This window comes from Perna viridis, chromosome 11, assembly GCF_037379345.1.
Source record: "Perna viridis isolate PV_CMFRI_1.1 ecotype Kerala chromosome 11, ASM3737934v1, whole genome shotgun sequence".
NCBI lineage: Eukaryota > Metazoa > Mollusca > Bivalvia > Mytilida > Mytilidae > Perna > Perna viridis.
Window position 1 is genome coordinate 24,813,488 of NC_142455.1, and position 14,292 is coordinate 24,827,779.

At 32.8% G+C, this 14,292-nt stretch overlaps 1 protein-coding gene across 10 annotated transcripts in view; it reads right to left on the minus strand.

Moving 5' to 3' along the window:
* The window catches only part of LOC148603485 (tyrosine-protein phosphatase non-receptor type 4-like), a 113,922-nt gene that overhangs the window by 91,376 nt on the left and 8,254 nt on the right, over positions 1-14,292 (minus strand). For 3 of the 10 annotated variants that reach the window (XM_088551765.1, XM_088551763.1, XM_088551759.1), the window contains exons 1-3: positions 12,067-14,042; positions 6,700-6,851; positions 5,757-5,906 (exon numbers count right to left, since the gene is read on the minus strand). In XM_088551765.1, the coding sequence (XP_088407891.1) occupies positions 5,757-5,906; positions 6,700-6,851; positions 12,067-12,175 (411 nt within the window). In that variant the 5' untranslated portion in view covers positions 12,176-14,042. Of the gene's footprint in view, positions 1-5,756; positions 5,907-6,693; positions 6,852-9,944; positions 10,172-12,066; positions 14,043-14,292 lie in introns of those variants that run through there. The other 7 variants (XM_088551761.1, XM_088551762.1, XM_088551757.1 and 4 more) reach the window with 4 other exon arrangements.

Consider the following 14,292-nt stretch of genomic DNA (forward strand, 5'->3'; position numbering starts at 1 on the left):
ACCTCATTCCTTCCTTAACTAAAACCCATAGTGGTGTGGCCAGTTGAAATTCTATGGCTCTACCAACTAAACCATATCAACTTCATCATCATGGTATACATTTGCAAGGAAGTCAATCTCTTTCTCGTGAAAAAAAAACTTAGGACATGAAACCAAAGTTTATTTTATCAATAAGTAAATCAAGCTTTGAAAGGTTTCAGGGAGACAATGTTCCTTGAACTGAGCTAGTTTATTGGGAGTAATCTCCAATGACAAACAACACCAAGAAAATCAAGGTCATCAGTACACTAGTACCTTTTCAAGAATCAGAACAAAAGCAATAATCACATTTACACTTCTGACATATATGACATAAGGAAAGCTAGAAGACATAATTGTTTCTCTAAATTTCAGCCAATTTCCTCCATCACTGAGAAACCATCAGGGACTCAATACCATTTAGACATCACGTTTACAGGATAAAAAGTGCTAAAAGATCTTGGTGTGATGAATTATGATTTGTTTGACAGCTCATTATTGATAAAATGTTCTATATTTTCTAAAAAATTCATCATACAGCTGCCTGGATATCTGATTATGTAACTTGGCAATTCACACTGCCATGGAATTATAACATTTTACTTTTGAAGTGCTTCATTACATGTTTTTCAATCTTTGGGGTTTAAAAAATTGAAATTTACAAAAAAATATATACATATACTTCAAGGTCTCAGAACACGTTTACAATTCTCAATACAGTAAAATGCCTGAATGTCAACCTTTGAACAATATATAGGCAAGCTTTTTATATACATGTATGTAACTTATCAACTGAGGTTTAAATAATGACTGCTTTCTTTAAGTAAGATGTCAATTTTATTATATAACTATTTAAATTCGCCACTAACAATCTCTCAAAGATGAGACTCATTTTTTGGCGATTTTCTTGCACGAAATTAATAATCAAGTTATTCACAAATAAAAAAAACTTCAGTGGCAATTAATATTAAAGCAGTCTTTAAAAGAATCATGCAAATTCTGTAATATGTGATACACCCCCCCAAAAAGGTTGCATATTTTTATTTTTGTTATTAAGTTGCTTTAAAGGTCTATCTGAAGAAACGTTTAATTATTCATTCCAATCTGTCTGCCTTTAGGAGATAATCCACACTGAAAATCCAACAGTTTATATTGCATTTTAGTGTCACTTACTGAGTTATCTCCCTCAATTTTAAATTCTGCAATGCATTCTATATAATTTTTATCTGTTATGAACACGGGTTCTGTGAGGAGCCACATGTAATTTTCTGTTAAACAAAATATAAAAAATAAAAATATGTAGGCTTTCCAACCATGTATCACATTTTGCAGGATTCTTAGCTTGAGTGCAACTTCAAAATTATTGGTGTTGTCTATGTCCTTTATATGGTTCTAAGCTGGAAAAATTGTATATCAATTAAAGAACCTTAGTGAACGCGCTCACATACCCCACGCGTCCTCATGTTGGATACTCAAGTAAATTTGTTCGTAAGAGAAATATATGTAGAAGGACCCCGACAAAAAGAGGAATAAGGATGTTTTTCAGGCTTTGCACCTTCACCTTCTAACCAAATTCTATTACTCAAAATGGCAGTTTCAAACTCCAGACTGTGATTTCTTTGAGTTTTAGTTAATCCAAAGTAAATATCTTCATAGCGGAACAAAACGTACACTTGACCTGTAACTTATCATGGTGAACTTATATACCAAAAATCATGTCATAATCTGCAAGCGTTTAGTAAAAAAAGTCTGAAAAACGGTTCTTTCTCTGAATTTAGCCAAGTTCAAGGCCCGTAATTTTGGTTAAATCATCGGAGCGGAACTGACTCAATATCTACAAACGTTTAGAAAACAAATCCAGAATATTTCTGTGAATTTTGCTAAGTTCAAGACCCGTAATGTCAGTAAAAATCATCAGAGTGGAACAAAACATGAAGATGACCTGTAACTTATCATAGTGAATTTATATACCAAAAATCATGTCAATGTCTGCAAGCGTTTAAAAAAGTCCGGAAAACTGTTATTTCTGTGAATTTTGCAATGTTCAAGGCCCGTAATTTCGGTAAAAATCATTGGAGCGGAATGAAAGTTAAACTTGACCTGTAACCTATCATGGTGAACTTATATACCAAATATCATGTCAATCACTGCAAGCGTTTAAAAGAAAATCTGGAAAACTGAAGATGGACTGACAGACAGACGGGTCAAAAACATTATACCCTCGCAACTTCGTTGCATGGGGTATAATTAGATTTCTTCAGTGACCCATATATATTAGAGCTTACTGCTATATTTCCCACTGGCTAATACTAAATGAAATTACTTCTTTTCAAAATGAAATACAAAAATATATTTGTACTGAGCTTTCTTCTTACAAAAGTCTAAATAGCTGTGCTATTTCCAATTTTCATCTGGAAAGCTATGTAACGTACATTATATTTTCTGTTAACATGTATGCAAAAAAAAAACATCATGAAAATTTCAAATGCATAAGGAAAAGACAGCATACATCTAACTTTATCAATTAACTTCAACAAACATATAAGAGACCAAAAAAAACTGCCAATGACCTGAAAGTATTATAATACAAAAAAAAGATATGTTTTGTATAAACCATCATAGAATCTAGGGCATGAAACCAAATGTTACAGACTGATTAAAAGGATGATCAAATCATTAAATCTACAGTAGATCATTGTTACATAGAAAGTTTCCCAATCACACCCAGATACACTCATGTAATTTGCTATCATTGCCAAATATCAAAATATCATCTGTCTGCTTCACCTATAAGGCCACAGCAGATTAATTTTAAGTTAAAAATAAGGCCATACCAATCTTATTTTAGCATAAACCAATGAAACTCAGTCTATGCAACACTGGTCTCTGTCTGTTTCATCTGTCAGCTTTACTTGCATGTATTGGTCAATATCAAACTAATTTAGATGTTAATATGTTTTTGATAAAACAGTGAGCTTATCAGTCCTCCAATACAGGTATTGCATTTTTTTCAAAAACATATTAGTACTTATATCTGCATATGTTAAGAACACAAATCTAGAAAACAGTTTGTTTTTTTTTCAGAATGAGGGAATGAAGAAGACCTAACACATGCCAAACTATATACCCAGCAATTTTATGGTAGGTTAAAACAATTTAAAGTTCCAATCATGGAAGTCAAGATCCAAGAAAATTTTTAAATTCCAATACATGGAAGTCTAGATGTAGGAAAATTTTAAAACATAAGTAAAATATCTATATAAACATCTGACAAAATTTCTTTGTGTTGAAAAAATAAAACTGCTTCACAGCTACATACTTGCAAACAACCAGGAAAACTAATTTGTTTAAGAAAATTTTCAGCAAGGTATTTTCAAAATTGAATTAACTAAAACACATTTCCTGTGATTTTGCTTTTTTTTAAAACATTATCTCAAACACTTGAAACAGATAATATGCCATAAAGAGTTATTAGCCAATGATACTGTATACAAATCACATGTACAAAATGTATATGTGAGTTCATGAGAATTTAGGTTTATTTAGGTCATATCCTCATTATTTTGTTCAAATGGTGACATACAAGATGTAAAATTGTTCTTTTTCAATAAATCAGATACAGGATTATTGTATAATCAGCTAATAGAAATAATTTGAATTGAAAATTTTTTACACCGATCTTGTGATTCTTGTATTTTTAACTTTAAATGCAATTAAAACAAAATGAAAAAAAGTAGGGGGTTTGAATATCACGATCATTTCAGAAGAGCCCCATAGGCAGGTATCAAATCCTCAGTCAAAACTTTCATTTATACAGGTCATGAAAGTCCATAAAATTAAGACATAATGAGTGACTTCATATCCAGTCAGTTAAGTCTATTTCATCAAGTCATGAGCCACTGGCCCATCTAATAGTGATTCTTAAACTCAAAAAAACTGTGAGCAAATTGTGAAAAGCTTAAGGAACTCTGAACAAAAATAAGAGAAAAAACTTAACAAGACCTTCCTTCCAAGAAGATACAACGAAAATGTTTTAAAAAATGTACTTCCATTTTTAAAGTTATTATAAGGCAATGAACAATATTATACCACATGTAGATGGACTTTTGTAAAATAAAACCAGTGCACATAAAAAAGGATAGAACAATCACTAAAAAGGCTTCAATAACCACAACAAATAGAATTTTCATTGAAAATGGGTCTCCACCCATCATAGTCAACCCTAATATCATATTTGCTTAAACTGCATTTACTACTATCAGAAACCACACACAATGAGATTCTGGGAAACAGTCACACAAAAATCAATATTAAAGACAGAAATAAGTGCAGAAATTCCAGGAAAATCTCAAAACACTTTAATGGTCGCAGAGATCAATGAGCTGCTGATCTGAGACGTCTCCTAATGGTGAGGAAAATTGATTAATTCGTTAAAATCTAGATATAAACGTTGAAACACTTATTCATGTGATGCTTCATTGATGGTTGATTGATTGATTGTTGGGGTTTAACGTCCAAGCAGCAATATTTCAGCTATATTCAGACGATGAACATGGAATGGATGATAAAACGAACATGAAATGATGATGAAATGAAAAATGGGATGGGACAAAAGGATAATAAGGTTGACAAATTTTGATTGCCACTGGAAATAGGGAGAGGTGGGTAGGGTCGGGCAATTTAGCCTCCTGTGGCAGAGCCATATGGTTCCTACTCCGGGAGAATACCACAGTAGGGTTTTTTAAAGTGCAAGGAACGTGGTATCTTTCCCAACACGGTGCACCACTATGGTTTTCAGTCAGGTTTTCCGTATTATAGCCTGACAACCCCAGCATGTAACACGCCAGGGTACCCCATTCCACCACCTGGGGCACACATCCCAGTTGCTCTGTGGGCAGAGCGCCCTAGCCCCCGGCTAGGGTTCTGAGCACTATTTAGTCGCCTTTTACGACAAGCTTAGCACTGCTGCAGGCCTATTCTTTTAACACCCGGACCTGCACGGGGATCTTCATTGATGGCCTATCTTTATGTGAAATATTTATACAAGGTTACACAAAGAGGTGTTCTTAACCTTAATACAATAAGACATTTACCATGGGCTATGCCTAGTGGTTGCAGAAAAAAACTGATAAAAAGTTTTGCAAACAGACAGACAGACTGACAGACATTAGTAAAACATACATGTCCATCCTTCAGAGCTGGGGTAAACCTATCCAAAAGACAAGGTTAATGTTGTAGGTGTGATGCTATGATTCATGTTTCTAACTCTAACCTCAGATGATATCAAATGCACAACTTGTTATGTGAAAATTTACATCAAAAGTTCTATACATTTTAATATTTAATCTTCCCATGGACAATGGGGTAATTCTTGAAAAGTATGAGGCTCTGATTCATCAAATTCTTTTACTTAAGATCAAAGATGTTAACATGCAGTTTTTTTTTTCTTTTTTTTTTTTACAAAAGCTCTATTTTAGACGGCAACTTAAGATGGTGTTGACTTAGTCAGTTTAAGTGTGCACAAAACAAACAAATTCACATTGCCAACCTCCTTCTGCAGACAAAATAGAACAGTTTAATATTTTTCCAAGGACACATGTATAAAACAATGAACACAACCTCGTGGAAACATCATAATGTTAGAAAGAAAAGTTTTCCTTCTTAAAGTCTTGCCACAGCGGCCACTGCAAAACAGAATTAAAAAGTTTGACCTAACTAAAGGCATAGATGGTACATACCATTGCGTAGGATGTGCCTTGCACATGTCCATGGGGACCAGCTTCACTCGGAGGTGCTATATCAATAAACTGGAGACCAAAGTAGTCCTTTTCTACAAGTTCCAAATGTCCAAACACTTTGTCGAGAAGATGTTGAGCTTTAGCTCTTTTCTGAAAAAAAAAAAAGAAAACATATACCTTTCATATGATAATAAATCAAATAAGACTTGACATTGAAACTTCATTACATATGTAGCCCGTGACTGCAGTGAGCAATCTTAAATACATGTACCTATAGGCCAATGACAACATACTATCAAATGTTTAATATTTGTTTTACTATGAACAATAAGCCCTACTGCTAAAAAAGGAAGAACTAAAAAATTACTTCAATATTACATAAATTTGACTATTAAAATTCAAAGCAAAGTATTTTTAGGGTATTGGCCACCATTCAATATACTTTCAGATTAAAAATTAGACCGGACAGACAAAAATTCAAACTTCAAGAAAACACTGTTGAAAGGGCATAACATTTCAAGCTTATGTACATGTATTTCTTGATCTGAAGTTACATGTATATGCTGAACTTTATGCAACCATAATGCCTAGATACATACCAAATGATAGGTGCCAGAAAAACTGACACTGATATTAAATATGTCCAGGTATTGAAACTTAGGATAAAACTGTACTATCATGTGAATTTTCTCATATCACACCCAAAATATCCCTTTGCCATCGGGAATATAAACCCTTGAGAAAACCCTAGCCTGGTAGTTATGGGTATGTAATGTTTGCTTTGTACCTGTGATATGGAAAACCCCATACGATACTTCACATTTAACAACCTGAACTGTCTATAAAGGTAACACAAGAACAAGAAAATGGAGAAGCTTCGTTGCTTTGTAATCTATGTCACCAATATGTTTTATAATTGAAATTCATAAATACATACACTTACATCAACTTCAAATACTTCCTGGCTATCATCCAAAAAATGGACAACACATGTCACTGTTTTTGGCCGGGTGTCCTGAATGTGTGCGGCCATTTCTGATGCCCGAACATTGTATGTGCCGCCGGACACTAGCCGCATGGACATAGCTTGTAGCTCTAAAAATAGAAAGAAAAAAATCAAATAATATTTCATACTCTGGTTGGCATTACACATAAATAGCCAAGGGACAAAAGGTGCTCTAAACATTATCTAACTCTTATTGTCATGCTTGGATACCAGTTATAAAATACTAAAAGATAAAGAGGTATGAAAATTCACTTTATTATAATTTTCAAATCACTTCACCAATGTCACCTGTGACCATTTTAAAATGGTGTCTAAATATTTCAATAAAATATTCATTACTGTTGTTCCAGTTTTGCATCTATTTCAACTATTTTTGTTTTAATTTTAAGTACAAGTGCTTTAATGTTTGGTGGTCACAAAACTAGTCAGTACTAAGCCATCTTTAAAATTTATGCAAGTGACCACCTAGTATGCATTTCGTATATATTCAGCAGTTTTGTTTCTGTTGTTTTTCTTTTATACTTTTCAATGTATATTGATGAGTCATTCAGAACAGTCATTGGAAAAGTACATGTAAGCACAAAACCCACTTCATCAAATTTAATTTATAACTATTTATTACACTTACACATACATTGAGTACTGTACATGCTACAAACAATTAAATACATATACCATTTGTGTCTATGCATAAATACTATAGACCTTAAGCTTTCTTTGATTTTTTTCTATTGATAATTAGAAAATTCTGGAAAAAAATCTCAAACATCTGATTCACCTTAATTACAAACCAAGCAACTTGTAAAAATCTCAAGAGTAACATTCATACATATATCCCCATGGTAATAAAAGTAAGTGTTTCTTTCCCCTGCCTAAAACTTCCCTTGCACACAATCTGCATAAGCATCTCAATCAATGCCTAAGATGTACAACATCCTTCCATTAACTAATTATAATTATACCAAGAAACAACTTTTTTGTAAACATGCAAGTCTCATTAGAAATTTCTCTGACTTTATCAATAAACCCAGAGAAAAGGTGTGTTTACTTCAAAGCCAGGTGTATGACATGTGTAGTATCTCTGATAATTTACATTTGACCAGGAAGAGTGATTGATTTTGGAATTGTCTGTATTCTGTCTTCTCATATCTTCAGACCAATCTACTATGCAATCATAATCATTTAAATGCAAATTGTATCCATTCAAATGAAATTTATTTTAAATATGAAGTTCAGTACATTTGTAGCTCACTTAGTTCCTTTTTTTCACAAAATTCTTTGTAAAGAAGCCAGAACTCTCCTGCTACATGATTCTAATAGAAACACTTATGTTTTTACACTTCTTTATAACATGTTTTTATAAGAATTTTACTCCTTGGGTCAATATCAATTTTCTCCTTCTGCTATCTTGATAACCCTCACTATAGGAACAAAGATGTATAATCTATACGTACATGTAACTTTATTTTAATTTCAACATATTATCAGTACCTCAGTCAGAAATGCCAATCAAACATGAACAGAAAGTACATGTAATATACAATATCATTCACAATATTTTACATGTACCATTAATTGAATTTTCTTTATATAACCAATAGTATTACCATACATGTATAAGACTATACATGAGATAGCAAAGTCAAGAATAAACTGGAAAAAAGAGCCACTGCCAGTATGTTTTTCATTTTAAGAAAGAGTAACATAGTCAAACAAAATAAAATTCAGCTTCACTCTATGACTGTCTAAAGTTTAAGTATACTATATTATCCTAACCAAACCCTCTATTGTTTGATGTGATTTTAAGGGTCATTACTCTACAGATAACAATGCCTTCCCATTGTCAATAGAAGTAACTACTTATCAAACCTAATAATGACATGAACATAGTGGTTGGTAATGTAACAATGATGCACAGGATGATTTTGTAGGAAATGAGAACTTGAAATACAATAACCAATGCAATAGGGTTACCCAGTAACAGAAAGGGCGGGTTATGATGCCATTAATGCACTTTAGACATTTCATCCAATGTCTAAAACTCATTTCATACCCTGACGTAAAGAAACAGACAACCTAGGGAACTAGGAGCAAATAAAATGAACTCTATATACAATGTTTTTTAGCAATCTCATCCTAAATCCTCAACTCATATTGTACCCTGATGTAAAGAAACAGACAACCCAGGGAACTACATGTAACGTACATGTAGGAACAAACAAAATGAATGCCATGAACAATAACAATAAATTTTCACAGTCTCATCCTCAGTCTAAAACTTAAAATCTCAGTCTGACATAAGGCCACAGAGTGCCTAAAGAACTTCTGTAGAAGCAAACAAAATTGACTAAAATTTGTTAAATGTACTTAAATGCTTTAGGACATCCTTTGAACATGGGAAGAGTATTCCTGGTAAGCACTTAAGAACCAAAATGTTCAAGGTGATGCCTTGTGTGTTTATACTGGAAACATCATATGGGGCAATTTGAAAATTATTCTGCACTGAAAAGCCACAAGATGGCAGAATGTTTATTTCAACAAAAGCACTCACTCACAAAGAAATGCAAGTATACTGACAACCATTGAATAAAGGCTGTGAGTTGAGCATTTTACACTTAATAGCAAAACTTGGCAAAAACTGTGGGCTATGCTCACTAAATGACTGTCTATGTCTTGTTATATGAAACCTCCAAATTGATTTGAAATAGGTGAGCAATAGGAAGATGTAATAAGAGATGGATACCCTTCATTCATAAAAGGCAAAGTCCATGTTTTGCTATGAACTCCCCCCCCCTTAAAAAAAACCCATTCAGATCAAATTCTGAATTAGGAGGGTGCCTATCTGAAATATACTGCGAGATTGTCATTGAATTTCATTCAGTGGCACAGGAAGAGTAACAGATAAACGGAAGTACCTACATGTGAAGAAGGATGCATATCCCTATCACTAAAAACCCCCACTTCGTATGTGAGGGGTATAATACAAACATATTTATCATTTCAATGGAATTTTTATAGCAATCTGATGTAATGTTTTTACAATAAATACTGGTACACACACCAGCAAATGAACAAATTTCTAAGAAATGACTAAAGAGACAGGCAAATCCAGATAAAATTAAAATGGATACCAAGGATACAAAATAATAAGTTTGGAAATGGAAAAATTGGACTGTCTGTACCTTCATCTTCCTGGCTAGTTGCATGCTCCTCTTCAGGTGTGTCATCCAACACCTCCTTTTTCTCTGTCTCAGCTAACATGCTAGTTAAGTCTCCCATTCAATAAACAATACACACAATCATTTCCTATTCCAACCTGGGAACATCACACAAACCTCAGAACAATGCTTCAACATAATAAATCAAAAACTGTCCATCTATTAATCACCAGACCTGATTTAATCACAATTACATGTTTACAGTCTTATAACATGTTACAGGCCTAAGAAAATGCTCCAAATAAAATCAACAGAATCTATTTATAAACTGTCTCATTATCCAATATTCCTCGGATTCACACAAAATTATTTGCTCTAATGCACACACATCCTTAAGCATCACTTAAATGTCCATTTTTTCAAAGATAACAAAAAAACATTGAACCACCTTATCCATAATTCAACAGAAAGATGCATATTTAGTTAAACTATATAAAACAATGCTTGGAAAGCTTTTAAGATTGGGTACAGCAATCCATTATTGACAAGCTGCTGATACAAAATACTACCTCTCACCCCTCTCATATAAAAATGTACTAGTCCTCTACAGCTAAAGGCAGAGTCTATTTAGAGTGTATGGGTAATGACATATTTGGCCAATATATCAATAACAGTTGCAGAGCCATTATCAGGAAACAAGGATACATTTGTAACTTCCACACATGGCAAATGTGAATCACTTTGTCACTATTGGAATTAAAGCAATTAAAAGACACAGACTATAATAATACAATTACAAGCAGAAGAAAAATATGCCATGATTAACAAGAAATCTATAGAAGATCAAATAGAATCAATTTGATTGTTGTGACAGAGAAACATAATTGTATTGGAATCAAGGCTACAAGCGTGAGATAAAAAAACGTGGGATATATAGATTTTACAGGAATGTGAGTCTGAATGAAAGAATGGAATATAGATCATTAAAATTGTCCTCTTTCCACAATTTTTTTTAAACAGGTTTAGAATATGACCAGCATAAATACACATGTACATGTAATCTATATATTTTCTGCAATTTTTCAACAAGAAGCTATTCAAAATCCTTACAGAGGCTTAGGAGCAAGGGAATCAGAGGCAGTGTTTCTGGTTTTCTTTTCTTTTCAATTTTAGGTTTTCACAAAATAAAAATGAACTTCCCGACAACAAATGTCTGTTGTCCAAACTAGACAAGTCCTTTCATCAATTCAAGTTTTTTTTTACTTACATTGTACCAAAGGGAAATTGGTACATCCTTTTACCTGCCAGAATTTTCTCTGGCAAAGTTGAATTTAACAAAATGTTTCTACTAGCTTAATACAGCAAGAACTGAAAATGTACACTTGGGAAATCTACATGTAAGTTTCTGGGTTATTTCTAAACTGAATTTATATCGCATACAGACTTCCATAACCCCAGGCAAATTATAACAAGGGGAAATAACTTCTACTAGCAAACTGAATATAATCTCACTTACCACATCTGGATCAAATGGCCAAACTCCCCTATATAGTACCAAAACACACTGAACTTAGATCTTTGCATTGTAAGAGCAAAATGTGTATGTTGATCAAAAGTATTCAAAGTTAAAGTTGAGAATGTGTACTTTAAAATCATATTTGTAATTTACTACTAAAGTGTATAAATATTGTTTACATGTTTGAGTAATCTTCCTCCATGCTGCCAGTTAGCAGAAAATGTGAAAATGTCGATTTTCAGTATTATTTATTCAAGTCAATTTTGAAAAAATTTTCTAAAAACATCATGCTATTAGCATTATGATTTTGAAAGCCTTATTTTCCAAACTTTACAATGGTATGCAAGATGTCATTTGTCCGAGGAGTTTACAGTGGAACTTTAAAAATTACCGTTTTGGAAACGTTAGAAATGGTTGCTGGGACCTAATAACTTTTATTTAACAAGTATTTCCCCTTTAATTAGGTCACTATCTGGTGAAAGAGTGTGTAAATCCTTGTATATACATGTACATTTTTTATACAATGGGTATAGATACTAGCACAAACCTTTTAAAATCTCTTACAAAGACCAAAACCCAAGTATCTACCCAACAGTAGAACAGAGCCTACAATACAAGTTTTACTTGTACCTTCTCCTTGGCGAAACTGGGCAACAGTCCGTAGCCAATGATCCATTCTGGTGCCCAGTTCTGATGAAAACTGTTCCCACATTTTTTTAATATTACTTCTACTTTCCATTTCTTTACTCTTTCATGTGATGGAGTGCAAGTTTTTGAATAAGTGTTGCAGAATATCAACTTCAGATTCTCATAACTAATCCGTCAGTCTTCACACACCTTCACTACATTAACAAGTTACTATGCTCAAGATATAAACTTTAAAAGTAACTTTCAAAACCAAGGTCCAACAAATATTCACTTGGACATGTAATTTTAGCATCTGCATTATAACATACAGAAATAATCCAACACATACATGTGTATCCCGTGTATGTACACACATATGTAAAATCTTCCTGATGAATTCAATCCAAGAGAATCCCCCATCTATCACAGGATATCATTATATCCACGTATCAACTTTTTTTCCTTTTTAGGATAAAATCAGTACAAAAGAAATATCAAATATGATGTCCAAAAGGTTCACCTGTCCAACTGAAGACAGGAAATCATTTAGAGCAGCTGTTTCCTGAAGAGACACTAAGGCCAATATTGTTCAAAGTACATGCATCACAAAAGCTTGAATGCTAATTAGAAATCCCTACAAATGACACTAAAACATCGAACTATTCAATATTTCCTGCTTCATCTCCTATTTAAAATATCTTGTTTCAAAGGTGCATGTCAAAATGATTTGACGATCTTCCTGATTTTCCATCAATTCGAGTGTTACTTTCCGGTCTGTCCTACACAAAACTGAGCTTTATATTATGATGATATACTGCCAACTATCAATCCTTTTTCTATGGTACAAACATAGTAAATTTTATTGTGACCCATTTAAATTTTAAATGATAATGCCCAATTACAAATGACAGTTTGTCATCATCTCCTCATGCCGAATTTTGTTCAATTTTTGATAAATCACTTAAAAGGATCTTATAAATGTCATCATCCTCATGGGTTATACAACTTCCTACTGTCTTGATTAACAAATCAAATTATCCACATACACATGTAATTATGTTCTGGATGGTTAAAAATTAGATATGCTTAAAACTACAATGAGTCAGTCCCATGGACTTATCCAATTAACACTGGTTAAGACTAATGATCAGTAATCTATTGTTTGTCTGGCTGTCTGTGTCATCAGTGAAATTTAATCTGCCTAGTTTAAGTCTTTTAAAATTGAAAAGAATGAAAGATCGAGAATTCAGTTATCTCCACATTCTACTAAGCTTCAACATCAAGAAAGAATTGTATCCACTGCACAACAAACTTTCACTTTCAAAATTAAAAAGTTCCATATCATTATCATCACTTTACTATAAGAACAAAATATGCCATAATAAATGCTTAAGTAGCATTTTGTCAACTTTCTCCCAAAATAAAAGGAATCAATGATATGATAGCAATGGCAGATGGCCTTAACTAAGGCTGAACAATCCCCGTGGGCATCACAAAGATATTATTGTCCTACACAAAGAGGTCCTGTGTTATTGTAAAACTAATCATCAACTTCAGCATCTTCATGTATAACAAAGCTACTTCATTATAGTCAATATTTATTATCATATTTAATTAGAAAAGAACACATCCATGTCACAAACAAAACATTAAAATGTCACCAAAACATTTCACAACCACTTTTCACAGATTATACAATACTTATACCACGAAGACATACAAGTACATGTAGTTTCATAACACAAGGACAGGCCATGTCTTTTCAATATAAAGTTAATTTTGTATCATTTACACTAATCCTTATATTTCTGAAATCAGAGAATAAAGTCATGTTACTGCAACTAAATACTTCCTGTTGGAACTAAATGCCACAAAAGCCAGAGAATATGACACAGTGACACAACATCATTTCCTAAAGCAGCTATATAATACAGAAACCAAAATATACTCCTACATATATACATGTAGAGTTACTCTACAGTGTGCCATTATCACTTCAGAAACCCAAGTATACTAGTGAAACTCTGGCAAATCTTCAAGACAACAAAACATCAATTTTTTGTAACTATCGTTGCTGTTGATTATTAATCATAAGCCTGCTCAAATCATTATGCATCATATTTCTTTTCATCTATATGTATTGTAAAACATATGCACATTCATGTACTGTACACATGTATAGTGTACATATACAATCATAAAAATGAAATACTGGTTGCACATGTACAA